At 57.9% G+C, this 26,243-nt stretch overlaps 2 protein-coding genes across 3 annotated transcripts in view; one reads left to right on the top strand and one right to left on the bottom strand.

The window, feature by feature from the left end:
* Positions 1 to 5,436, top strand: part of DPP6 (dipeptidyl peptidase like 6) — a 363,707-nt gene extending 358,271 nt beyond the window's left edge. For both annotated transcript variants that reach the window (XM_016196944.2, XM_087820908.1), the window contains exons 22-26: positions 1,052 to 1,163; positions 1,835 to 1,893; positions 2,972 to 3,044; positions 3,148 to 3,221; positions 5,201 to 5,436. In XM_016196944.2, the coding sequence (XP_016052430.2) occupies positions 1,052 to 1,163; positions 1,835 to 1,893; positions 2,972 to 3,044; positions 3,148 to 3,221; positions 5,201 to 5,344 (462 nt within the window). In that variant the 3' untranslated portion in view covers positions 5,345 to 5,436. The remainder of the gene's footprint in view (positions 1 to 1,051; positions 1,164 to 1,834; positions 1,894 to 2,971; positions 3,045 to 3,147; positions 3,222 to 5,200) is intronic.
* Positions 5,437 to 15,328: 9,892 nt separating this feature from the next.
* The window catches only part of PAXIP1 (PAX interacting protein 1), a 28,165-nt gene continuing 17,250 nt past the window's right edge, over positions 15,329 to 26,243 (bottom strand). Inside the window, exons 11-21 of the mRNA XM_087820907.1 lie at positions 26,116 to 26,237; positions 25,446 to 25,630; positions 24,972 to 25,015; positions 22,137 to 22,207; positions 20,964 to 21,066; positions 19,675 to 19,843; positions 17,982 to 18,082; positions 16,982 to 17,116; positions 16,840 to 16,915; positions 16,182 to 16,241; positions 15,329 to 15,749 (exon numbers count right to left, since the gene is read on the bottom strand). Coding sequence (XP_087677033.1) covers positions 15,733 to 15,749; positions 16,182 to 16,241; positions 16,840 to 16,915; positions 16,982 to 17,116; positions 17,982 to 18,082; positions 19,675 to 19,843; positions 20,964 to 21,066; positions 22,137 to 22,207; positions 24,972 to 25,015; positions 25,446 to 25,630; positions 26,116 to 26,237 — 1,083 coding nt within the window. The 3' untranslated portion in view covers positions 15,329 to 15,732. The remainder of the gene's footprint in view (positions 15,750 to 16,181; positions 16,242 to 16,839; positions 16,916 to 16,981; positions 17,117 to 17,981; positions 18,083 to 19,674; positions 19,844 to 20,963; positions 21,067 to 22,136; positions 22,208 to 24,971; positions 25,016 to 25,445; positions 25,631 to 26,115; positions 26,238 to 26,243) is intronic.

Below are 26,243 nucleotides of genomic sequence, written 5' to 3'. Positions count from 1 at the left end.
CGACAATAAATATCATTTGGCAGGAACCAAAAAGCTCTTTTATTGTCATTAAGACAAGATATTCCTGTCCTATCGGAGAAACTCTATTATTTATCCTGGGATAAACTTACACATCTGTGTCATAAACAGTTCATTCTGGGGCGAGGCAGGCGGGGCACGGGCTTCACACAGAGTGTCCAGCAGGGATGGGGTTCTCAGCACCCCACCCAGCACCCACATGCTCACACACCCAAACTCACACGCTCACACACAGAAATGCACACGCACAGACACACACGCACAGACTCACACACACACACACACACAGACTCACACACACAGACACACACACAGACACACACACAGACTCACACAGACACACACACACAGACTCACACACACAGACACACACACACAGACTCACACGCACAGACTCACACACACACACACACACAGACTCACACACACACACACACACAGACTCACACACACAGACTCACACACACAGACTCACACGCACAGACTCACACACAGACACACACACAGACTCACACAGACACACACACACAGACTCACACGCACAGACACACACACACAGACTCACACGCACAGACTCACACACAGACACACACACAGACTCACACAGACACACACACACAGACTCACACGCACAGACACACACACACGCACAGACACACAGACTCACACACAGACTCACACGCACAGACACACACACACAGACACACACACAGACTCACACGCACAGACACACACAGACTCACACACAGACCCACACACAGCCCTCCGTGACCTGCAGCCACACTTCCAATCCATGCTCCTGTCACCTTCCTGTCCCTCAAAACTGGGGCCCAAAGAGGCCAAGACTTGCATCAGGTAACGTTGAGTCAGGAAGCTATTTGCTTTTCACTTTTTACCTCCCTGAAAAAACTGCGTAAATTGAAATGTCGTAGGCAGCCACGGGAAAAGGGCCGCCTGGGCCGCCGGCTCGCCCGAGGCTGTTTCCGCGGCCGAGTTGCTGCCTTCCCCCCACTTAGCCGCCTCTCTCCCCCAGGACTACGGCGGGTACCTGAGCACGCACATCCTCCCGGCCAAGGGCGAGAACCAAGGCCCCGTCTTCACCTGCGGCTCCGCGCTCTCGCCGATAACCGACTTCCAGCTCTACGGTAGGCAACGCTCCTGGCTGCGCACAGCCAGGCCTCGGACCCCACTGCATCCCTCCCACCGTGACCTCCCCCCGGGCCCTGCCGTGACCCCCACTGCCTCCCCCCCGTGACCCCCATTCCCTCCCCCTCCGCCGTGACCCCCACTCCCTCCCCCCCACCGTGACCCCCACTGCCTCCCCCCGCCGTGACCCCACTGCCTCCCCCCCGCCGTGACCCCCACTCCCTCCCCCCCGCCGTGACCCTCACTGCCTCCCCCCCATGACCCCCACTGCCTCCCCCCCGCCGTGACCCCCACTGCCTCCCCCCCGCCGTGACCCTCACTGCCTCCCCCCCTCCATGACCCTCACCGCCTCCCCCCCCGTAACCCCCCACTGCCTTCCCCCCTGCAATGAAATGGGCGTTCTGTTACCTTAGGATTCAGACTAAATGGGTTTTGCTTAATTAAGTTTCACCTTCCTGCCTGGAACCCTGTCCTCAACATGTTTAGATGTCACCATGGTACCATCGATTTCTGTATAAAGACCCAAGAGGTGGCGTTTGGTTTTTTAAAGACAAATGTGTGCCAGATAGGAACAAGTGAGCCCGCCCCGCCCCTCCCGACCCGGGGGCGTCCCCGAGTCCAGGCTCCACACAGAGGGGTGACCCTCTCTCCCTCTGCTTGTCTCCACCAGCGTCTGCATTTTCTGAGAGGTACTTGGGCCTCCATGGACTTGACAACAGAGCCTATGAGGTAGGTCCGGGCACAGCTGCCACTTGGCCAAACTGGAAATTTAGTGAAGTCTGTGTCTCTTGCCCAAGTCCCTCTCTCCCTCCTCTCCCACCTCTGGCCCAACCTGAACCCACACTCCCTCCCAGCCTACTGCTCCAGTCCTCTCCTCCCCATCGGGAAGACCTCCTGATCCCCCTTCTACTGTCTGTGAAAGAGGGTGACTATGGCCCCCTTGGGTTGGTGTCGCTCCCCATCCTGGGACTTGGGGGACAAAAAATAAAGTGGGAATGTCTTTGATGGAGGAGTCTGTCCCGTGGTCCCTAGATGTTGGGCGTAGGTGCCTGGCTCCCCTGTCGCCAAGGCTGGCTCTGCTTTGGGGGAATAAGCTATTGCTCGGGGGACAGAAAACCCCTGTGGTGCATCCTGCTAAGTCACAGCCGTTCCGTGGCTCAGTGTGGATGTCACACGTGGCACTCCTTCACCTGGGTGTGGCGAGGAGGCCAGAGTTGTGCTGTAGGGCAGGACGGTGGCCCCGAGGTTGAAACTTTAGCAACAGCAATGGAACTAAACCCCCTGGTAATCCCCCAATGTCACCGTCCCTGAGGCTTTACTCCATTTCTGTCTTCCCTCCCCTCCCTGTTTTTTTTGTTTGTTAATGCTCACCTGAGGATATTTTTTCCATTAATTCTTAGAGTGAAAGGGAGGGAGGCGGAGAGAGAGAAACGTCGATGTGAGAGAAACACATCAGTTGGTTGCCTCCTGCACACATCTCAACAGGGGCCAGGCTCAAACCTGCAACCCAGGTACATGCCCTTGACCGGGAATCGAACCCAAGACCCTTTGGTGTGCCGGCCGATGCTCTAAACTCTGAGCCACACCTGCCAGGGCTTCCACCCCCTCCTCTTCATCAAAGGGGTTCACGGGAAGGAAGCTGAGGCCCCTGAGAGCTGCTGTGGGTTTCATCAGATGGAAGGCCCCAGTTCTCCAGAACTCTGCTTCCAAGACTCTGCCCTGAATTCTCAGGCGTCTCCGTACATGCCCCCTCACCCCACCCCGCAGTGTGGCCACTAACTCTGTCCCCTTGCCCCTGCGCGTGCAGATGACCAAGGTGGCCCATCGGGTGTCAGCGCTGGAGGGACAGCAGTTTCTGATCATCCACGCGACGGCCGATGGTGAGAACCAAAGACAGCGACTCACTATGAATCCAGTGAAAGCAACATCCCCAGTGGTGTTATGGGTTTGGACAAACGCTTTCCTCTTCTTTTTTTCCAACAGAAAAAATCCATTTCCAGCACACGGCAGAGCTCATTACACAGCTAATCAAGGCAAAGGCTAATTACAGCTTACAGGTACAGTACCACACACCTGCTGGGTCTCGCACCTGGAGAGCAGATGCCCTTCCCACCAAGAAGGAGCTGATGGTGGTCAGTGCAGCCCAGTTTCGCCGCCGACGCACCTGTGCATGCTGGCCAGGAGCATCCCACAGACAAATTAGCCAGGCTTATTTTTCCTACTAGTTGTGATAGTTCAGTCCTGCACACAGGCTGTGTTTAAACACCTTTAAACCTCCCCTTCCCTCCCACCCTGTGCAATGAGCAAGGCCAGCAAACAGCCACACCCATCAGTGGGGTCGGGGTGTCCCTGGCATGTGAAGATGGGGCTGCCATCCCAGCGCTGACGAGAGCAGTGTTAGAGGGTCCCAAGTCTTCTCCCACCAGCCACCCTCTGGACAACAGCACGTGTTCCCTAAATACCAGCCAGGGGCTCCAGAGTCACCTGTGGCTGAGCAGTCATTAGAGAATCCCCCCAGAACCACACCCTCAGCCCCCTCACTAGCATCCAGTTTCCACTCACAGCCCAAGCCCAGGCTCTTTCCAGCACTGCACACGCTGCTCTGGAAACTTCTTCCATCTCCTTCCTGACCTCTGGATCCTTCAGTAAAACAGGCGTGACCCTGATGCATTTTGGGGTCCAGGGATAAATGGGAGATTTCCTCAGCACCCTGTCCCTCAGAGGGCACCTCGAGCTGACCTCCACCTGCCTCCATTCCCCAGCTCCCAGCACCCCTGCATCCCTGTCCTGCAGAGGGTCACATGCAGACTGGGCCACTCAGGGAGAGCTTCCTGCTCAGGTGTTTGGCTCAGGTGTTGATGCCTGGGGAAGGACTTGGTTAATGCTATGTGTGTGCTTCCTTCTGAAATGCTCAGATCCTAGTAGACTTGACAGGTGTCTTGGCGGTTATCACCGTGGCAGATGGAAGATAGGTCTCTGTGGGCTAACATGGGCCACTCCCCTAGACAGAGGCTGTGAAATCAGCAAGGTGCTGAGCAGCACACATTCCAGATCCCACTCAGGTCAGTGAGAGGGACCCATGAGCAATGTCCTACCTGCAATACCCCACCTGCAGGCACAGCAAACACCTTAGCAGGTACTCAGTGAATTTATAAGTGATCAGCTCCAGGTGAGGGCACAGCACGGGGGACTGAGGACATGGGTCAGGAGGAGACATACCTCCTATTTTTCTTTCATTTCTGATCTATTCCTCGTGTACAATTTGCCATTTAACGGACATATAATAGCTCCATGGCATCGTTAATCAATACTCTAAAATAAATGGAAGGCCATCCTTCAAAGACAAGGGGAAGGCACAGTTCAAAAGGCAGGAGGAAGCCCGGCGTCATGGAAAGAAGGGGGGCTTCCGGGTCCTTTAGACTTGTCTTTGAATCCAGCCGGGACAAGTACCTTCCTGTGGAAATGGCAGCGCCCCTAGGGGACGGGAGGTGTCATTACACCTGGCAATAGAAAGCTACCATCCTGTTAGCGCTCCCTGCAGTAGGGGCCTTGTACTGCTTCCCAAGGATTAGGCGCTTAGGTCCCACAGAACTTTAGGAGCTAGTTTCTATTCTGGGGGTCACTTCCACAGCCAGAAACTCACCTGTTCACAGCAGCACGGGGAGTGAGCCAGGATGCCAGGGCAGGTGGCACCCAGGAGAGTAGCAAGTATCCACCCTCACGTGGGTGATTAGAGCTCAGATTCTGGCCGCTTCTGCGGGAGCCACGGTCCCTGCAGGCCTGAGTCCCCGCGCATGGATTCATGCTGCAGATTAAAAACTGTGTGGTCCCCTGAGCAAAGTGTCTCCTTAGTCCAGGACAGTGTCCCCTACGCCAGTGGCCCCTGCGCGCGGCTGAGCCTCCGGGTGGAAAGGCACTGGGATCCCGTAGGAATTTCCCTTGGCAGGTTCATGCGGGCCCGGCTGTGTGAGGCTCCGCATCTCGCATGCACCCCGAGGTCGGGCACCCCAATCATTACTCCTCGCCTTCCTTGCAGATCTACCCGGACGAAAGCCATTACTTCCACAGCGCCCCCCTCAGGCAGCACCTGTACCACGCCATCATCAACTTCTTCGTGGAATGTTTCAGGGTGCAGGACAAACCCCCGGCAGCCCCCCCGAGGGAGGAAGAGGAAGACTGAGCGCCCCGCAGCCCCAGCACAGCCTGGCTCTGCCTGGGCGAGTGTCGGAGGACTGGGGGACCCCCCCCTCCCTGTCCCGCCGGCGCTGGGGCGGGGCGGGGGGGCAGGGCAGGGCAGGGAGCATTCCCCTAACATAGCATGAAGGAATTTTGGCTTCAGAAGCCAGCTCCTTCCCGGGCGGAGATGCCTCCTGGCTTGCAGGGAGCCTGGCACCGACCCTCGCAGCATGCCCCCTGCTGGCCACAGTGACAGGTGCATCCCACGCCCGCCCCCAGGAGCCCAGGGGGCGCTGTGGCGAGGAGCCGGCCCCTGCACGCTGCCCGCGGTCCCCACGGCTGCCCCGAGACCAGCCGCGTCTGGAGCGCAGCGCCCCCTGCCGGCGGCGCCCGTCCTGTCCGCCCGACGCGACCAGGCCGCGGGAACGACCAGAGCACAATTATTGTAACGGTCGGCTCGCTCCTTCCTTTCGCCCGGAGGCTCGACTTTGTCTGGGGCTGATGCAGAGTCTCGCTGTAGCTACGCGAATGGTTCACCTTATGGGATTGATTCGTATTTTTCTATGGTTTTTACCTGACTGCGGTCGCGGGGTGGTTTTTTTGTTTTTTCCCTCTGTGCTCGTTTGGTTTGTTGGGTTTTGTCCGTTACCCTCGGTTTTCTTTCCGTTTTCTCCCGCCGGCGTGTAAGCTTCCCGCCTGTCTGGATGGAGAAGCGGGCCTGGAGTAACTAACCGCTCCCTCCTCGAGGTTAGACTTCAGGGGCTTTAGACGGAGGGGAAAACGCATCCAATGCTATTTACTAAAACAGGGAAGTCCGTGAATAAAAGCTCTCTCCCGCCCAGCTGCATTAGGGTTCGGCTTAGATCCTCACTGTCCGTTTACCTGTGTCCTACACCCACCCCTTTCCTCCCTGGTAAGTTGTCAAGTCCGTTCCGATGCCATTTAGTAACAAAAAAACAAAAACACCATAAAAAGGCCAAGTGTCAACTCCACCCCAGGTCTGTCCCATGTGCTCAGGGGACGGGAGCCCTTGGGGAAAGTGTGGGCCTGTGTCCCCGGCCTGGCAACGCTTGGTGCCTGCCCCCCACCTGCAAGCAGCCACGTGGATGCTGTGAGGCCCCAGGACCAGCCGCTGCCATGGGTGCCCCTGTGTGTTTCATTTTGTTGTATATAAACACGGGCATGTGCGTCAGGTGCTGCGCTGTGTCCCCGGCCCCTCCCACGGGTCCCGTCCTGTGTCACCTGCATGCGGCCTCTGGCTGGTCTGCACCCCACAAGTGCTAGTGTGGACTCTGTCACTCACCCCCATCCCTTCGAAGCTCGTTAACAGCCTGAATGTCAGCCCTGACGCTCGGGGCTCCTACGTCATCAGCAGAGAGGGGACGTCCATGTCGCTTTGGTGTTCGGGGTGAGGGTGTCATTGGCACGAGTTGGGTGGCTCCGTTGGGAAGTCTCCAGCACAGGATTTTTTAGAGGTGCCAGGTCGCCGTTACGGAGAGGAACGAGGTGCTGGCCTGGGGACTGCTGGGACGGCCACGTGGTCACGCTTCTGCTGTTTTGTGGGTCTGCCGGGACACCGGCTCTGGCCACTAGGTCCGATGGGCAGGGCGTGAGGACGTGGCGTGGCGCGTGTGCTCATCCATGGAATAAAACATTATTTTACCACGCAGAGACCTCTGTGCTTGCTTACCCTCCAGCATGTTGCCTTGGAGGGCGTGGGGACCATCAGGAGGTCTTCGAGGTGCCCACTGAGCCCTGCCCGAGATGGTGCCCATGCCCCAGAGCCTGCGGGCAGCAAGCAGACGGTCCCCGAGGCACCAACAGGGCTGATCATAGACAGGGCAGGACCAGTCAGACCTGCAATTCCAGATCAGTCAGAAACAGTGAGTGAATTTCATCTGGGAAGCTCTGGGGTGAGCATAGGTGTCCCCTGCACTGGAGTAAAACTGTCCTCCCTCGAGGCCACGACGTTGCCACTACAGTAAACCCTCGATTTTGTGGACCCTCGATTTAACGGACTTCGAATTTAACAGCCTTTTCCAGACCGTATGTCATACATGAAAACCGACACCCCATTAATTTTAAAATGCTTTTAACTAAGATTTGCTTATAATTAAATTAACAGGTTATTTTTGTGTGTGTGTTATTAACTCATTGCTATGTTTAACACGTTTTAGCAAATAGGCCGTATGTTGGAAGAAACACTGCAGTGATTCGCCCACGTAAATGCGTATCACATACCTACAACTACAGTCCACATATTTAAGTCCAAGAGTCTCCGCTCGTAAACAGTGTTCAAGGAATGATCAGCACGTGGTCACACCACGTGGGGCATGCTAACTGCTCCTGTTGTCACATGGGGTGACTTTCTGCAGGAGTTTTAAGGTGGCCGATGTTCCCCCGTGTGCTCAACCACACCTACCACTAAGCCACGCCCGAGCCACCACTAAGCCACGCCCGAGCCACGTGCATTGTTTGCGCACGTGACTGGTGAATGCACCCGGTTACTTAGTAGACCTCCTCAGTATCAATTTAAAATGACAGTGACACAAATAGAAAACTTCCCTGTGGAATTAAACTTTTCATACACAGTTTTAATCACATAAACGTGTCTACGTAAGTAGAAACAGGTTAACCAATGTGTCGATTTTTTAACATACACATTCAGAAAACCCACTTTATTATATCACGGACTTTCAGCTTGAACGACACCCCCCCCCCCCGAATTAGCCTGTTATATCAAGACTTTACAAACGCCGGCCCCTGCGGGGAATCCGTTCATGTCCAGTTCACGCAGTAAGTCTGAGAGCCCGGCCGGGAAAGCAGGGGGATCGATGAGATAAATCCAAAGCCCTGAGCGAGGGCACCTCAGAGAAACGAGATCAGTGCCGTCACCCCAGCTGGGTCAGCTGCACCGTCCCCCCCGCCTAGACCAGAATCAATACGCAGGGCTGGGTGCTGGTCCCGAGAGGCCGGTTCCCTTTTGCAAACCACAAGCTCCAAAACAGCCGTCACTGAAGTCTGTCCCCACCGCACCCCCCACCGCCCAGATAGGGGATCCAAAGCCCCGAGAAGGCACGGGAGTCCCCCACGATCCCACGGGAAGCAGGGCGGCCCCATGTCCGTTCCCCCTGCCCCGGCTGTGTCTTCTCATGCTGGGCTCTGACGCCTGGGCCACCTGGGTCTAGACTGTCTCCTGGGGGCTCCACGTCTCCAGCACGGGGCCCCCAGCACAGCCTGGCCGACGTGGAGCCGGGCTGGCTGGCACTGGGCCTCAGGGTCTAGGTTCTGAACAGCTGGCAAAGCTACAGGGTTTCCAGTTCATGCCTCTTTTCCAGGAGATCCCTCCGGGACCCAGCTGACCGGCGTGAGTGCAGGGAGGGGCACGGAAACAGGGGCCCGGGCCAGCCTCCCCTCCAGACCCACGCCCCTCAAACTTTGGTCCAGGGTGCAATTCCAACTAGCTCTTTGTAAAAGTAGACACTGAGCCCCAAGACACCACCACACACGCGCGAGCCCGCGCTCGGGCAGTGCCACGCTGGATTCCACGGCCCCGGCCGTCTCGCCTGCTCCGGCCCTGCAGAGCCTGCGCTGTCACTGAGGATAAGCTTCGGCCCCCAACTATTCAGAATCCTGATCATGTCTGAACCCAGAGACGATTTCTGATCCTAAGAGGCCGGCGTGGCTCAGTGGTTGAGCGTCAACCTATGAACCAGGAGGTCACGGTTTCATTCCGGGTCAGGGCACAGGCCCGGGTTGTGGGCTCGATCCCCAGCAGGGGGCGTGCAGGAGGCAGCCGGTAGATGTTTCTCATCAGTGATGTTTCTCTCTCCCTCTCCCTTCCTCTCTCTGAAATAAATAAAAAATAAATTAAAAAAAATAATACAGACGAGGTCCCTGGGTGGCAGCACTTCAGACGGCAGGGGGAGGGTCTGCCCGCGTCAGCGCATTCGCCGGGCCAGCTCAGCTCCGAGGCGGCCTCCAGCGTCTCTGCACAACCCCTCCTCCCTCCCCGAGCTCCCTTTACGTCTAAACGAGGGGCTCGCTCTCTACAGGAGGAAAGACGCTCCCAGAACCGACTCTTCTCAGAGGCTTCCCGTTTCCCGCGGGCCAGGGCCCAAACCCCTTACACAAAACCTGTAGCGCCCGCAACCCCCAGCCCCTAATATTGGCAAATATATCTCATTAGTGCCCCTGCACAGGCCGGCCTGCACATGCCCCACGCCTGCCTGTTGTACTCACACGCACACACGTGCACACTCACACACATGCACACATGGACGCAGTCACAGTAACGCACGTGGACACACTGACACATGCACACATGGGGGACACGTGCACACACATGTACACATACACGTGCACGCATGGGGACATGTACACATACACACGCATGCATGGGGACACGTGCACACACATACACATACACATGCATGCAGGGGGACACGTGCACGCACGTACACATACACATGCACGCACAGGCATGTGCTTACTGACACTCCCACGCGTGGACATGTTACTTTCCCCTCAGCCTACAGCAGCGCTCCTCTCTGGCCCCTGGGAGGCTACCTCTTTTTGGGGGGCTGTCCCATGCACTGTAGGGTGCCCCGCAGCTCACCGCCCTCCGTTTACCAGATGCCAGTAGCAAAGCCAGTGGCTCCCCCAGGGCGCTGCCCCCTCACTGGCACCGTGACTGCTGTTGTCAGAGCTGGTTATGCAGGACAACCAGGTGTCTGTGCCGGGGTGTCCACTCACCCCCAAATTAATGTAATATTACTATGTTAATAATAGTAACGGCTGGGCAAAAGGCAGGTGACTGGGTGTCCATTCAGCCTAAAGTTAATACGTTACTCTATTAATAACTCCTCAGTGGGCGCTCGCTGTCCCGGGCACGGCTTTGAGCCTCAAAGGTGGAGTAACACGCGTCATGGTCACACAGTCAGCGCATTTAACCCACCGCAGCCCAGGACGTGGAGACCAGGAAACCAGGGGCCAGGCGGGGGAGAGCGGCCCCGCCGAGCCGAGCCGAGCCGCGCCCTGAGGGGCTCCACCTGGGCCCCGCGGAGCTCACCCACGTCCGGTGGCCAGCGGCCTGGTGTGACCACCGTGCGTTTGAATGACGGGCCGGGGGCTGGTTTGGGCTTTGCTGGTGGGTTCGTTCTGACGGGAGAGCGGGGAGGGGCCTCCTGCCCGGGGCCTGGAGAGGCGAGCGGCTCCCTCCCGGGGGCGCAGAGGCGGGGAAACAGGTGGGCGGCAGGGGCCGGCTCCCCAGCTCAGCGGGCACCAGGTGGCACTGTCACTGCCGTGATCCCTCCAGGGGGTCTGGGGCCACCTGGCAGCGCAGGGGCCACGCCTGTGCCCTGGCGGACACCGTGGCTGTAGCCGGGTGGAGAAAGGCTCCTAAGGGAGGGGCCCCCACGTGTCTGGGTGGCAGGCACCGAGGGCGGCTAGGCCCAGGAAGTACTGAGCCCGGTGTCTGTGCTGGGCCGTGACTCCCGGGCGCCGCGGGAGACGCTCTCAGAAGGGGGTCGTCCTAAATGAAGATCATGCCATTCAAGAGACCCCACTTCTACCCAAAGCCTGAGGAAGCCGGGACACCTGGGACACCCGCTCTCGTTGCTGCACCCGGCTCTCACGGCCACACTTCTTTTTTTCTTTTTTTTAAATATATCTTTATTGATTTTAGAGAGAGGAAAGGAGAGGGAGAGAGAGATAGAAACATCAATGATGAGAGTCATTGATCGGCTGCAGCCCACAACCCGGGCATGTGCCCTGACCGGGAATCGAACCCTGATCACCTGGATCCTAGGTCGACGCTTTAACCACTGAGCCACGCCCGGCCGGGCACGGCCACACTTCTTCATGGGCAAGACGGCTTTTTTCACATAAATATCTCTGGTGTGTTCATATAGAGACACGGCAAATTCACGGATGGGTAGAGAAACGCACCCGGCCACGCCTCCAAACGCCGCCTCTGACCACGACGGTTGGAGTTCCGTGGCCCGGATGACATCAGCGGATTAGCAGCCTTCACACGGAAAAACCCTCATTCTCTGCAAGTCGGAGCGGTCACTCTGAGTGAGATGCTCCTCTGAGGAGTCACCCACGGGGCTGGACCTCTGTGAGCACCTGGGCGCTGTGTCCAAAAGAAAACCGTTAGCAGCCTTGACCCGCAGGGTGGGCGGGAGGGAGGGGTGTGCGGGGTGTTCCGTGTGTGAAGGGCACTCATGCCCATGCCTGGGCCCCCGCCCGCCGCTGTGGAGCCTCTGGTAGGGGAGCAGGAGCAGAAGCGGGGGGGGGGGGGGCGGCAGGTGAGTCTGAGCTCAGGAGCTGAGCCACCTGAGCCCCTGCACAGCAGGGGCACCTGTCGGAGAGGCCTGTCAGTCCCACAGATCCCTGGGTCGGGTCCTAAGACCTGGGGGTTTCCCGCTGGGGTGAAAACTCCTGTCCCGCGAGTGGAGATATGTCTGTGGGTCCCTGACGGGCCTCAGCACGGGGCCAGGGCAGCGAGGGGCAGTACCCAGCTGCCCCCGACCCCAGGCAGTTTCCTCCTGTCTGTCCAGCTGGAGGCTAATTTTAGCAAAATTGCAAAATTCAGCTTAACAAGCCGGAGAGGCGGCCAAGATCAGGTCATTGGATCTGAGCCGCCAGCTGACGCTGATTTGACGGCTCCGGCGGCCAGACTCCAAGTGGCTCCGTGGGTCAGAGCGTCGTCCCGATGCACCAAGGTTGCAGGTTGGATCCCAGCCAGGGCACACACAAGGATCAACCAACGGACGCATCAGTAAGTGCAGCAACGAGTCCATGTTTCTCTCTCTCTCTCAAATCAATCGATACAATCTTTTTTTTAAAGTTTATTTGAGCCACACTGACGGCAATGCCCGGGAACAAGATCTCGGATCTCAGGAAATAAGTTTGCAGTTTCTCTTCTGCATTTGGAATGAGGGAGGGCTGTTAGGAAGTCACACGGAGGTGGGAGGAGGCAGGGCGGGGTTGGACCACAGGACAGTTAACGGGATGACGCTGTGCTCTCCCCGGAGTCTCACGGTTTATTTCAAAGGTGTGTTAACCTCGGTGCAGGGCTGGCTCAAGCAAAGGTAACCCTGTTGGGAGGGACCTTACATGCCTGGGGTGGGACTGCCTCCCACGACCTGCCCAGGGAAGGGTTTATGACCAGGCCGCTGCGAGGTCCCTGTTTCGCCCGAGTCTGCCACCTGCCGGGCCCTTTGAGGGCGGAGACATTTCCTGTAGCCCCGCGTCCCTCCCGCTGTGGGATTTTGCTGTGCCTTCTGGTTGCACCGTAGGGAATGAAAGTGCCCGGGAGTGATTGGAACCAGCTGACAAGTTAGGCGGTGCTGTCCGGCCCACCTGCTGTTTCTGAAGTTCACTCAGTTCAGCTTGTACTTGACCTGGCGCGGGTCAGGGCCGCGGCGGAGAGCCTGGCCCCGCACAGCAAGGTGGGGCCCCGAGCGGGGCCAGAGCAGGGTCTCAGCCGCCCCGGCGGGAGGTGGGCTGGAGGGTCCTGGCCCAGTTTTGGCCCCAGAGTTCCTGGCTGCTCTTTACGCCACCAGCAGAGGGCAGCAGACGACAAGCTCTGGGCCTGTGCAGCCGGTTCCCCAACCAGGGCAGGTGCCGGGACAGGGCCGGAGGCAGCGTAAGGGAGCCTGGGGAGGGAAGTTAGGACACCCCTGGCTCCCGGTGCACGGAGGTGACACTGGTGCAGCTTCAAAGGACAGGGCTCTAGTGAAGGGCAGACAGAGGGGGCCACAGGGCTGAGGGCAGCGGTCCCGGAGGCTCACAGCTGCATCCAGGTCAGGCCGGGCGTGAATGCACCGCTGGGACACTGGGTGTCACCTGCAGGCGGCGCCCACCCAGCTCTCCGTCTCATGCCAGCAGCCTCCGCCACCTGGGGCTGAAGCTTATGGATGAAAAAGGGAAGGTAATTTCACAGGGTGATCTGGTCATTAAACTCCTACTGGGGCAGGAGCGCCCCAGGCCTGCAACTTCATGAGTAAAAGGTCTGTCTTTGCCTCAAGCAAGGCCTGTCCATTGTTTCTGTGCATCTAGAAATGCCAGAAGTAATACCCTGGGAGGCACGCGCACCCCCAGGGGAGCTGTAAACTTAACTGTCCTGTAATGCCTCCCCTCCCTGCTTCCTCCCACCTTCCAGTAATCTTCCTGTTTCCTCTTTCATCTCAGATGCATACAAGAAATGATGTAACTTTTATTCTCAGGAGCACCTGCGTTCTTGCTCCCTCTGCTCCCGGGCATGCTTTATGTGTTGTCAGTTTGGCTCAAATAAACTTTTTTTGCAGGTCGGGGAGGGAGGGGGTATAATTTTTAAGTTTTTTTTTCTCCTTTACAAACACACTGGAGAATCATGCAATGCTGCCAGCACTGGATGCAACCCTGGGCCACAAATCTGCACACTCCTTTGCAACTGGTCCCATGATGGCAGAACTTTTCATCTCACCTTTGTTTACTATGACCCCCGCTTTATCTTCAAAATAAAGATAAACTCAAACTCTTATTAACAATTCTCTGCAGGTGTGGATGTTTCTTAGGCTGACAAGCTACCGCAAGAAGACAATCAGAGGCGCTGAGTCCCGGCTGGGCCTGGGCAACAGGTGGACCTGTGAGGCCGACCAGCCAGCAGGTGGCAGCATCGAGTCAGGAGCTACCTGGCTGCCAGGATTATTCCAGAGGCTGCTTGGTTTCCTGAGCTTCAGGGATTCCCAAAGCAACTGTTGCTAATTTCCAAGAGCTGTTAAAATGAGCAATTTAGCTGTGAACTGCTCAATCTGATACTATTGTAGCCAGACTCAGAAAATAACTTTGTTCCTTTTTATACACAACAGGGGAGACTTTCAAAGGCTCAAACAGCCCAGGACCCTGTTGCCTCGTGGTTAGAGCGTCAGCCAGAGCACCGAAGGGTCATTGGTTTGATTCCCGGTCAAGGGCAGACCCCACATACGCCTGAGTTGCAGGTTCGACCCCTGGATCAGGTAGGGATGTGTGCGGGAGGCAACCAATGGATGTGTGTGTGTGTGTGTGTGTGTGTGTGTGTGCTTCCTCCTCCCTTCCACTCTAAAAAAAACAAAAACACCAATGGAGAAAGTCAGCAAGGATTAACAAAAGGAGGAGCTTAAAAGGAGACGTATTTTGAGGCTGTTTGTTAAAATGCAGGTAAGACCAGCAGGTGGTGGCCCTGAACGAAATTGTCATTGGGCGAATTTTCAAGAGCCCAACAGGTAACTTCTCCCAGGAAATCCCCACAGCTCCCGGGCCAGGCAGGGGATGGAGAACAGGGAGGGAACCATCCCCCCCTTTCAAACAGAATGTGTGGCAGGTTCCTTGCCATTTGTGGAGGTGACTCCATGTGGTCCTGCATCGTCCCCCGTTGGGGGAGACACCTGAAGGAACGAGGTGCGGACTCTGCCCAACACCACAGCCCCACAAGCACACTGATGGTTCCCAGGCGTGGGGCTCGTCCTGTTAACAATTTCTCATGCGTGTGCCCCGGGGAACGTGTCCGAGTCACGTTGCGGGGGCTGTGCAATGAGAATCAGCTCCTGCGCAGATCACAAAGGTCACCAGTGTTTCAAAGTGGATGTTTTGGAAATTATGTTAGGAAGACAATCCAGAGTTTCAGGGACACACCCGTGACCACGGGGAGGCGAGAGCCACTCTGACCCCGTCTGGTCTTGAATCTACTCGCATCGGTGGCCCACTGGAGGAGCGCAGTGCGGGTCCTGGGCCAGCTCTGCGCCGGAGGCTCTGGGCCATAGGAGGCGGCCGGTCCGGAGGGCGCGGTTCTGCCGCGGGGGCTGGGGGCAGTGACTGCCTATTACTTTGAATGTCCCTCCCAGAAATTATTCCCCAGGAGGAAAGTTCCTAGAAAATATTTTGCCTTGAAATTACTTAAAACTGATCCTGCTTGGTGGCAATCATGTACATTATGCAAAAAGATGGAGCACTCAGTTCTAAGTAAAGATCAAAAGTACATTTACTTAAAATGTGGGCAGAATTCAATATAAAAGGACAGCGTATTTGGAATAAAAACAATCCAAGTACAAAACACTTCTCGTCTTCAAATCCATAATTTAGAGGCGGGTCCTATTTACACCCCTCACTCCTAGCTCGGGCTCCACCAGGCGAGAAACACCTAAAAACCTGGCACAGGAGCCGCAAAACCTTGACGGGTCTCGTAAAAGTCACTTAATACAAAACATAATTTATGTTCCTCGGTAAGATCACACATCTTCAAAGGATGCAGAGTAACTGTCCTGTTCCCCGACTCCGCGCGGCCCGGCGGCGGCTGGAAAACGAGGCGGAGGCGGCGGCCGGGCCCCACGGGTGCAGATCCTGGCGGCGCCGGCCCCGCGGACACGGTCAGTTGAATTTATATGTAGGCTGCTGAGGAAAAGGCTTCCACACGGTGCAAAAAGCCTCCCGAGACGGCCCTTCCTCCCGTCTCACCCGCCTGCTGCTCGGCCGGCAGGGGACAGACTCCCTCCCACACCCGGGGCTCGCCCGCCTGCGCGCACCTGGGGGGGGGAGAAGCTGTGCGGGTGACTGACCCCCCCGCCCCCACCTGCACCACCCACCGGGCAGGTGACTGACCCCCCGCCCCCACCTGCACCACCCACCGGGCACAGGGCTTCAGGCTGCGTTCAGGCCACAGGGATGGAAAAGGCCCGAGCTGTCGCCGCCAAGCCCCCATATCGCTTCTAAGGCCAGTCTTCTGGAAGCGATGCCCCCACCCACAGGGACCTGCGCCCGGGAGCCCGGCAGGGAGGCGCACAGGGCGCGCGGGCACCCACCCCCGCCCGAAGGATATGACTCGTAGTCCAGCGTCTGCGTGAGCACGCCCGTGAGCACGAACTCCGCGCTGTGCACGTCTGCGGGGGCAGGGCGGTGAGTGGGGCCCGAGCCCGCCCGCCTCGCCGCTCCCCGCGACCTGGGCCCCCACCTGGGCCCCTACCTGGGCCCCGACCTGGGCCCCCACCTGGGCCCCGACCTGGGATCCCTACCTGGGATCCCCCACCTGGGCCCTACCTGGGATCCCTACCTGGGCCCCTACCTGGGATCCCTACCTGGGATCCCCCACCTGGGCCCCCACCTGGGATCCCTACCTGGGCCCCTACCTGGGATCCCTACCTGGGATCCCCCACCTGGGCCCCCACCTGGGATCCCTACCTGGGCCCCTACCTGGGATCCCTACCTGGGATCCCCCACCTGGGCCCCCACCTGGGATCCCTACCTGGGCCCCTACCTGGGATCCCTACCTGGGATCCCCCACCCGGGCCCCCACCTGGGCCCCCACCTGGGATCCCTACCTGGGCCCCCACCTGGGATCCCTACCTGGGCCCCTACCTGGGCCCCCACCTGGGATCCCCCACCTGGGCCCTACCTGGGATCCCCCACCTGGGCCCCCACCTGGGATCCCTACCTGGCCCCCCACCTGGGCCCCCACCTGGGCCCTGGGCCCCCCCCTACCTAGGCCGCGGGCGAAGTAGTCCCGGCACAGGTGCAGGTCGTTCTCGCAGGAGATGAGCACGATCTCCGACAGGCTCTGCGGGGAGAGACGGTGTCGGCGCGGGGTTGGCCCGCGGGCCAGGGGCGGGCCCCCCGCACACACCTTGTCCTGCCGGTGCTCCAGCAGCTTGCGGAAGGACGGCGGCTTGGCCAGCACCTTGCCGCCCGCGCACTCCACGATCGCCTTCATGGTGGCCAGGCTGGGGCAGATCCCGGGCGTGATGTAGAAATACTTCGCCTGGAAAGGAGGACGCGGGACACGCTCGGCGCCGACCGCGGAGCGAAGCCCGGGCTCCCGCCTCCGGGACAGCGCGGCCGCCTCCCCACGGCCGGGGGACAGGGGCTCAGGCGCGGCCACGGCAGCTCCCAGCCGGGCGGGGAAGTGACCAGAGCCCACGCCCTGAGTGACCGGCCGTGTGGCACCTGCAAGGCCATTTTCCTCGGTTCCTGTGACCCTGATGAGCACCGCGCCTCACGCGACCATCACACAGGCCGGGCCCTGCGCCCGGCGTCACCAGCGGGTGGAGACTCGCTTTCCTAAGGCCCTGCTCCTACCTGAGCCACAATATTCTGCTTTGTTTAAACTACTCGCTGGGAAGAAAGGAACCAAGCGTTTAGAAAAATCGGACTGTTTCGGGGACGACGCATCTCGACTCACTCCCGCCGAGCCCTCTGCACGTCTCTGCCTCCTCACCGAGTGAAAGCCAGGCATCTTCCCCCGTTTACTCAGCCACTCAGACCAAAACCTTCCAAACCGTTTTAGGATCCCATTTATCAAATACTTAAATGTCATTAGCCTGGATTGCTCAGGCACACACCCAGGTAGTGTTTTCACAGGGCTCCTGCTCCAGCTGACAGCACGTTTAACGGCAACACTATTAACTGTTAAAGCAGAAAGAGCCACTGACGGGCCTCCTGCCGGCCGGGTGACTCGAGACGCCCCGACCCCAGGCCCGTCACAGGGGCCGTCCCCAGCGGGTCTGTTTCTCCACATCAGCCATGGCCACACCCTGGACGCGCGGCCAGGAGGCCGGCCACACGGTCGCACACTCCCACCGAGCACAGTCCCGTCCATGCAGACTCAATGGTTTTCCCTCTGTCACCTTGAAGAGCGGAGAGATGTGCGCCCGTTTCAAGGACTCCTCCAGGCTGAAGGAGAAAAGCACCTCGGCCTCGGCGTCCCGGAGGAGGTAGCTCTGCTCGTCTGGAAAACAGGGGAGCGCGGCTCAGGGCAGACGGCAGGGAGGCCCGGCCACTGGGCACCTGCCCGCCTCTGGGTGTCATGTCCCACCTGCAGCGTTCCGTGTACAGATCCAAGACAGACAGACAGACATGCCCTCGCCGGAATCAGTCCCCACCTCCTCAATGCTCCTCCCTTCGCACCCTCAGACCCAGGGAAAGAGCCCCGGCCCCGGTGACAAGCTCCAAACCCAGCCTGACCGCCTGCTGTGAAATGGCCACGTGACCCGAAGGACACTAGATTCAATTAGTTAAATGGTATCGATTTTCCAAAAGCATTCCTTTTAAGTACGTGGAAGTATGTAGTAATTTATAAAGGATAGTTTTACCAAATTTTGAAGACTTCTGAGACTTTTTAATTGACTGGATTTCAGTTTTCACAATAACACTTTAAGAAGCAGCCGAGTTAAAGATCACAAATGTCCATCTTCTGATGAACACGTCTCATGCCTTCCTCCCACAATAACCAACAGCATCGCACTGAGCTCAACACCGGCAACAAATACACTCATCAAAGGCACGTGACAGGGAAGGGCCTGGACCCCGGGTGGGCACACTGGGGACAGCCGGACACAAATCCAGGACACACGGGCCACGTCGTTTCTGCCACATGCCCTCCCCTTCCTCGTCTTTCAAAACAGCGATTTTCAACCCTTTTCATCTCATGGCACATAAAACAATTGCTAAAATTCTGCAGCACACCAAAAACGATATAATTTTTTGCTGATCTGACAAAAGCTATCATTTTGATTGATTTACAAAAAAAAAAAAATAGTAATTACCTACCCCTTTTAGCTCTAAAGCGACTTTTTAAAAACTCAGGTGCCTGTACTTGTGTATAAGGATTTCTGGTACCAGAATTAACTAATCAGACGCAGCCTCACTATGCGGCGTGAGCAGTGAGATGCAGCTGTTACATGACCTGTAAGTTTATGGCTCAAGACGGGGCCTTCACACCAGGCGGCTCCTGTGATGTTGGCTGCTGTCATTTTTTTATCTGACGATCTAAAGGAGAAGAGCTCAGTGCCCCTGACTAGTCAGGTGTTGCATGTTTTAAAAACGCTAGCGGCACACCGGTTGAACATCAATGTTTTAAAACAATTCTTTAAAATGTGAAAACTATTCTTAGCTCGTAGGCTAGTCTGCTCCCCCTGGGCAAGAGCCACCAGATCACAAAGAAATGCTGAAGTTTAGCAACTAGAGAAACACGAAATCAACCCTCCAGCCAACCACAGACCCTAAGGTGGGAGCAGACAGGAATGTGTAAGCACAGGAGAGATAAACACGAAGAGTTGGACAGACAGAAAGGCCTGTGGGCAGGTGAGCGGAGCACACGTGAGGCAGCTTAAGTGTGAGCTCCCAGGGCGCAGACGGAGGCGAGCCGCCTTCCGGAGACCTGCGGAGGGACCCCCAGGAAGAGCTCAATGTGGAAGATGGAGAAACCGACACTGAAAAATAAAGTCGAGATGTTTGGTGGGATGAAAATGGAGATGAATTCAGGACAGAAACTTAAAAGTCGTTTGTCATCAACGCGAAGACACCGACATTCCTGCTCACCAATGAACTTCTGGCACTTGAGGCTCTCGTCCAGCCACTCGGGCGTCACGATGTGCCGCACCACGGACACGGCCGTCAGGAACTTGACCGTGCGCGTCACCTTGCTGGCGATGAGATGCGTGCACTTGTGTGCGGACTCGGCAATGTCGCCGCCGAGAATGTAGAGCTTCTGTAGGTGACGAGACACAGAGACGGGAGTGAGCCAAGCCCACAGGCCGAGGCCCAGAGCACACGCGTCCAGTTCTCAGCCACAGAGCACGGACAGCCGGTCAAGCCCAGCCCACAGCACCGCAGGAGGGTGAAAGGCGGGATCGACAGGGCAGTTCTGACCAGTTTCACACAGATCAGGGTCAGACGCAAATTCTCCACCGGCGCCGACACCATGGCCACTCGTCCGAGGGGAGAGGTGAGCGCACCCAGAGGGTCTAAGCTGAGCCACGTGGTCAGGGGGCAGTTAACCCACAGGCTCTATTTTTAAAACGATGGCATGAAAATTGCCAAGACACAAACATGAAAAACGGTCTCTTGCACTGGCCAGTGGGACTCAGTGGTTAGAGCGTTGGCTGCGCACAGAAGGGTCTCAGGTTCGATTCCGGTCAAGGGCAGGCCCCTGGGTTGCAGGTTTTATTCCCGACCCCAGTCAGAGCAAGTGCGGGAGGCAACCAAGGCATGTTTCTCTCTCCCCACTTCTTCCCCTCCCCTCTCTCTAAAAAAAAATCAATGAAAAAAATATCCTCAGGGCAGGATTAACAACAAAAAGGTCTCAATAACTGCACTGAATTTTAAAAGTAAAAAAACAAATTATACTAAATTCATAATGGTAGCATTTACAATTGTTTCTTTTCCTTAAAAACAATGACAAGTGAAATGCATGAACACAACGCAGGTCAGCTTGGACTCCAGCCAGCCCCCCACGAAAACCATGAAAACCGTGGCCCCACAGCCCTCATGCAGGTATCTCAGAGAGTTCATGTGAAATTTTGTAAAAACACACAGCCCCCACCTGGCCCCGACCAGGAAACTACCCGTGAGTCGACGGGGGTCCCGAGCAGGGGCCGGGGAGGACTGTCCCTCTCACCGGGACGGGCGTCTTTACGGAAGTGGCCTCGGCAGCCGTGACCGGGCGAGCGGCTGTGGTCTCACCCAGCCCACTTCCCCCGAGGGGAGCGCGAGGGCCTGGGGGGGCCGGGCCGTGTAACCACCGCTCACTCCCAACTCCTGCAAATGCTTCTCAGCAGGCAGACAGGACGGGCCAGCACAGCGGCGCAGGGGACAAGGCGCACGGTCACCTTGACGTACTGCTGGACCTGCGCAGGCTCGAAGCCCGTGAACAGCACGGCAGGCGCCAGCTCCGGCGCTAGCTTCTTCGTGGGCGGCGGGATGTCTTCAATCCTACAGAGAGAACAGAGCAGATGCGGGCTTCGGGCTTCGTTGTTTACCTGCAGGATCCCCTTCAGCTGCGTGGTTTTCCTCACGGACAGCCGGGAGCTACCCGCCCGTCCTCCCGCCACAGGACCCACCGCAGGGCAGGACCGGCCCCCACGGCTCACGGAGCCGCCTCTGCCCACGGGTCCCCTGCCCCCCCGTCCCAACTAACTTTTCTTCTTAATTGGCTTTAAAGAGAAGGTGACCACTCAGGCTGGCCCCACCCGCCGGTGTCCCGTGGACCCTGCCCAGGGGAGTCAGCTAGAGCGGGTGCCCCCAACAGGCTGGCCCGGCCCCCGCCCACCCCGACACCAGCAGCACAAACAGGCTGGGACCCAGGCACACACTTTAAACCACAGCCTTTTAATTTCCTTAAATTTTTCAAATCCCATTTTTAGCTTATATTCAATTGAGACAGTCTAGGCAAAAAAACACACAAGTTTATTCGTAGCATTTTGATGACAGTCTTAAAAATATAACCATGTAATTCACGTTCTACTACAAAACTCCGTGACTCACACGCCGTGTGGCTGTGGGAGGGGAGAGGGACGCTGAGCAGGGAGAGAAGGCGAGAAACTGACAGGGCAGGCAGCCAAGCGGTTAAGCTGTGCACCCCGGGGACGGTCTGGAAGCAGAGTTTTCTACAGTCGCGGAGGCGACCCCCTGCCTGGGGCCCACCCCTGCTGCGCCTGAGGACCCGCCCTCGCTGAGGGCGCCGCCCTGCTGTCCCCCCCGTCCTGCCACCCACCACGCAGCACGTGACTGTCTCCCGCCCCCCAACCCCCCGGGTGCCCAGGGTTGGGTTCCACCGCACCCGGGGTGCTGGAAGGGAGCTGCTTAAAGAAAAGATTCAATTGGGGGTTTTTAATAAGAAAGAAAAAAAAAAACAGCCTATTTACCATCTACCTCCGGCAATAAAGTGAGAAATATCACAGGCGGGTTGTGAGGCAGCAAGAAGACCTCTTAAACCCTAGCACCCCGAAAACACCAGGAGCCCCCAGTACCTGTGACAGCCCAGAGTGAGGGGCGGCCCATACCTGGCTCTCTTGGAACAGGGCTGGACGCTCGAGACTTCGTTCTGCTTCGGTTTGGGGGGTGGTCTTACAGCCTGGAACTGAAACAGGGTTCACTTCAATGACTCCCCAGTAATGCAGGGGCTCCAAGAAACCTGTGCCAATCAGGCAAAGACCTCACATCTAAGGACAGGCTCCCCCACACTCACCTCTAAGGACAGGCTCCCCCACACTCACCTCTAAGGACAGGCTCCCCCACACTCACCTCTAAGGACAGGCTCCCCCACACTCATCTCTAAGGACAGACTCCCCCACACTCATCTCTAAGGACAGGCTCCCCCACACTCACCTCTAAGGACAGGCTCCCCCACACTCATCTCTAAGGACAGACTCCCCCACACTCATCTCTAAGGACAGGCTCCCCCACACTCACCTCTAAGGACAGGCTCCCCCACACTCACCTCTAAGGACAGGCTCCCCCACACTCATCTCTAAGGACAGACTCCCCCACACTCATCTCTAAGGACAGGCTCCCCCACAATCATCTCTAAGGACAGGCTCCCCCACACTCACCTCTAAGGACAGACTCCCCCACAATCATCTCTAAGGACAGACTCCCCCACACTCATCTCTAAGGACAGGCTCCCCCACACTCACCTCTAAGGACAGGCTCCCCCACACTCATCTCTAAGGACAGACTCCCCCACACTCATCTCTAAGGACAGGCTCCCCCACACTCACCTCTAAGGACAGGCTCCCCCACACTCACCTCTAAGGACAGGCTCCCCCACACTCATCTCTAAGGACAGACTCCCCCACACTCATCTCTAAGGACAGGCTCCCCCACAATCATCTCTAAGGACAGGCTCCCCCACACTCACCTCTAAGGACAGACTCCCCCACAATCATCTCTAAGGACAGGCTCCCCCACACTCACCTCTAAGGACAGGCTCCCCCACACTCACCTCTAAGGACAGGCTCCCCCACACTCACCTCTAAGGACAGGCTCCCCCACACTCACCTCTAAGGACAGGCTCCCCCACACTCACCTCTAAGGACAGGCTCCCCCACACTCATCACCAAGGGTACCCCCCCGTCACAGTTGGCGGCAGCCCGGGATGCAGCACAAACACCACGAGCCAGCAGCAAGCGACTCCGAGAACCTAAATCCTGTCACCTCCTATTGCTCCTCAGAAATTTCCCATTTTCATTTCAAGTACCTCCTCTTGCACCCCAATGTGGAATTTGGAAAACATACTCCATGCAATTACACCCTTAAAAAATACAAACCGTCTTCCTGAGCCAGAACCGTTCCCTGAGGGTTCGCAGACATCACAGGGCAATCGGATCCGCAGCATTCCCGACAGGCCACATGCGGGAACCGCCAGTCCCTGGCCCACTGAGCAGGGCCACGGGGAAGGGGGCCCCGGTCCCGGCACGGTGTCCCCCACACGTGGCCCCTGACCTCGGCTACTGCCCTGCCCACCCGTGTTCATGTCCCAAACACAAGGCTTCTTCCAAACGACACTTTGATTTACTATCTGAAGCGACTGCCCCTCGACCTTACTGGTCACCTCAGCTGACCACAGGCTCCATTTCCTGAACATCGCGCTGACCTGGACACCCACACACACGGGCTACGGGAGAGACGCGGATCCTCCAGCCCCAGACTCGGGCTTCTCCAGAATCCGCAGGAATACCCGACTCCTTCTTACAAGAAAATGACTCTCGAGTCTCGGCTTCCCTAGGCCAGATTCAGTGTCCAAACCCACTCGCTGGCGGCGGGACAGCAGCAGGCGAGGGGCCAGCAGCGGCAGCCTGGCCCTGAGCCACTCAGCCTCTAGCCAGGGACGAACCCGGACCTGACCCAGCTCGGAACAAGCGGCGAGGCCTGGGAGGGGAGCTCTGGCCACCGTGTCTCCAGCTTCACCATAAAAGCCTCCGTAACCTTTCCTTTGTCTGCGTGAATCAGAACGTCTGCTTTGCTGACCTGTCCGAGCTGCTCGGTGTTATTAAAGTCAGTGACTAGTACAAGCCGAGAGGACACAGGGAGCACGCGGTCACAGCAGGAGGCGGCGGCCAGCAGCCACGGGCTCCCTGCTCTGATCACGCCGGGGCACCGACCACTGAAAAACAGGCCTGGGTGGCACCTGGTCGTTCTGGTGACAGTACTGTCCTCGGGTAGTGGGTGACACAGCACAAACCCTCCGCTGATGGGACACAGTGGAAACCAGACAGGACACGGAGTCCATCGTGAAGACACAGGGCGAGGCACCTGCTAACACGTCTGTAACCTCAACCTTCAAATCCCACTTCCACCAACAGCGAGGACACTGCCTCTCAGCAACGTAAACGGGGCCAACCCGCGGGGAGGGGCCCCGTGAGGAATTACTGAAACGGTCACGTGGGAAACAGCCTGAGAAAAACCCACCACTGTTCCACCCACAGCACCTCCCAGGTGGGAGCCAGACGCCCTGCACGCACAGGGCCACCAACAGCTGAGCCCTCGAGACGGGACCCACTGGGACGCGAGGAAAACGTGTCGTCGCCAGAGGCCAGGCCCTGCAGTTCTCGCTGCCACCTGGAGCAAGCTGGGTGTCTAGGGCTGCGCTGGCTCCCACGGCGCGGCCACGGGCCCAGCAGAGCCGGATGGGTGTCCCCTCCCACCCCCACCCTGAGCCACCGCGCTCTCCCCAGCACCACCCGCTCGGACAGCAGGGGGACACTGCACGCTCATGACAGGTCGGGACGCAGCCTCCTACACTGGCCATGCCGACAGGCTACCGAGGGTTTAAAGGCAAATATCCCGAATGCCCTTTGTACCCCAGCAGCAGCCAGCGGGGCGGCGACGTGACCTACCGACAGCATCTCTGCAGACACCTTCAGCGGGACTCTCCACGCGTCTAGAGAGAGAAACACGTCCTTTTACCACGACACACGTTCAAACAGGAAGGCCTCTGGGGGAGCGTTTCTGGGGTGGCGACCCCAGGCACGGGGCTCGCTGACAGGTCATGAGGACGAATGTAGGACAGTGACTGAGCCACAGTCTTCCCGTCCGGGGAGGGAGGGCGGGTGCTCCCAGGACAGCGCTCACTGTCCAGCCCACTGCACGCGTCCCACACGAGGTCACACTGGGGACACAGCACCACTGTCAGAGCAGAGGCCTCCCGTCCCACAGGGGAGCCCGGAAGTGCGGGACGGAAGGAGGCGGGACGTGCGGGGGGCAGGCGGGAAGGCTCAGGAGGTGTGGGGAGCGGGCGGGAAGCAGGACTAGACCACGGCGAGAACGCAGAAAGGGGCGGCACAGGGTCGCTCTGAGTGCCATCTGCTCACCCAGGAGATTCATCACGAGGTGCTGGGTCGGGGCAAACGGGTCGGGCAGACTGAAGGCCGTGTAGCGGCTGTACTGGATCTGCCGCAGGGCCTCGAAGTTCCCCAGCAAGATGTCCCCGAGCCACTGGGCGTTCACGCAGGGGATCCGCCACTCTTTGGCTTTCTCATACTTTAAACCCGTTGGCCTTTTTGGGTGGAGAGAACACATCTATGAAATGTTAGAGTTGTCTACTATTCAAATGTGTCTTTATTTTCAACAAAAACTGGTAAAAAATATTCTCATTTGTCAGAAATGGCGAGGCCGTCCCAACAAAGTTAAGGGGGAGCCCTGGCTGGTCGGGAGGTGTCCCTTCAAGGTCACCCTGGATCCTGAGACACCACCCACTGTCCCTACATCTTCCTTGTTCCTGTCACCCACGTAACTCACATCTCACTAACTTAATCTCCAAGTGCCCGATGGCCATGTCTGCAAAAGTTATAATGAACGTCTCCGCCATTCTCATAACAGGCTCCAACTTCCACACTCACGTTCCCACTACACAACCGTCATCTATTGGAGACACAGAGCTGTGCAGCCAACCACGCCCGTGTGGGAGCCACGCGTCGTGAGCCACGCGTCGTGAGCCACGCGCTGAGTGTGAGGTGACCCGGGCCTCACAGCCACACTTACTCTTTGCAGATGAGGACCGTGTTGCTGCGGCACAGGTAGCCTGTGTATTTGGCACCTGCCAGGTAGGCCATTAGCTTCAGGTCGTCTCTGTCACCGTCCACAAATCCGGTCACAGAAATAATCTAAGT

The sequence above is a fragment of the Miniopterus natalensis genome, chromosome 10 (genome assembly GCF_054644295.1).
Source record: "Miniopterus natalensis isolate mMinNat1 chromosome 10, mMinNat1.hap1, whole genome shotgun sequence".
NCBI lineage: Eukaryota > Metazoa > Chordata > Mammalia > Chiroptera > Miniopteridae > Miniopterus > Miniopterus natalensis.
This window is presented reverse-complemented; position numbering and strand designations above follow the sequence as displayed.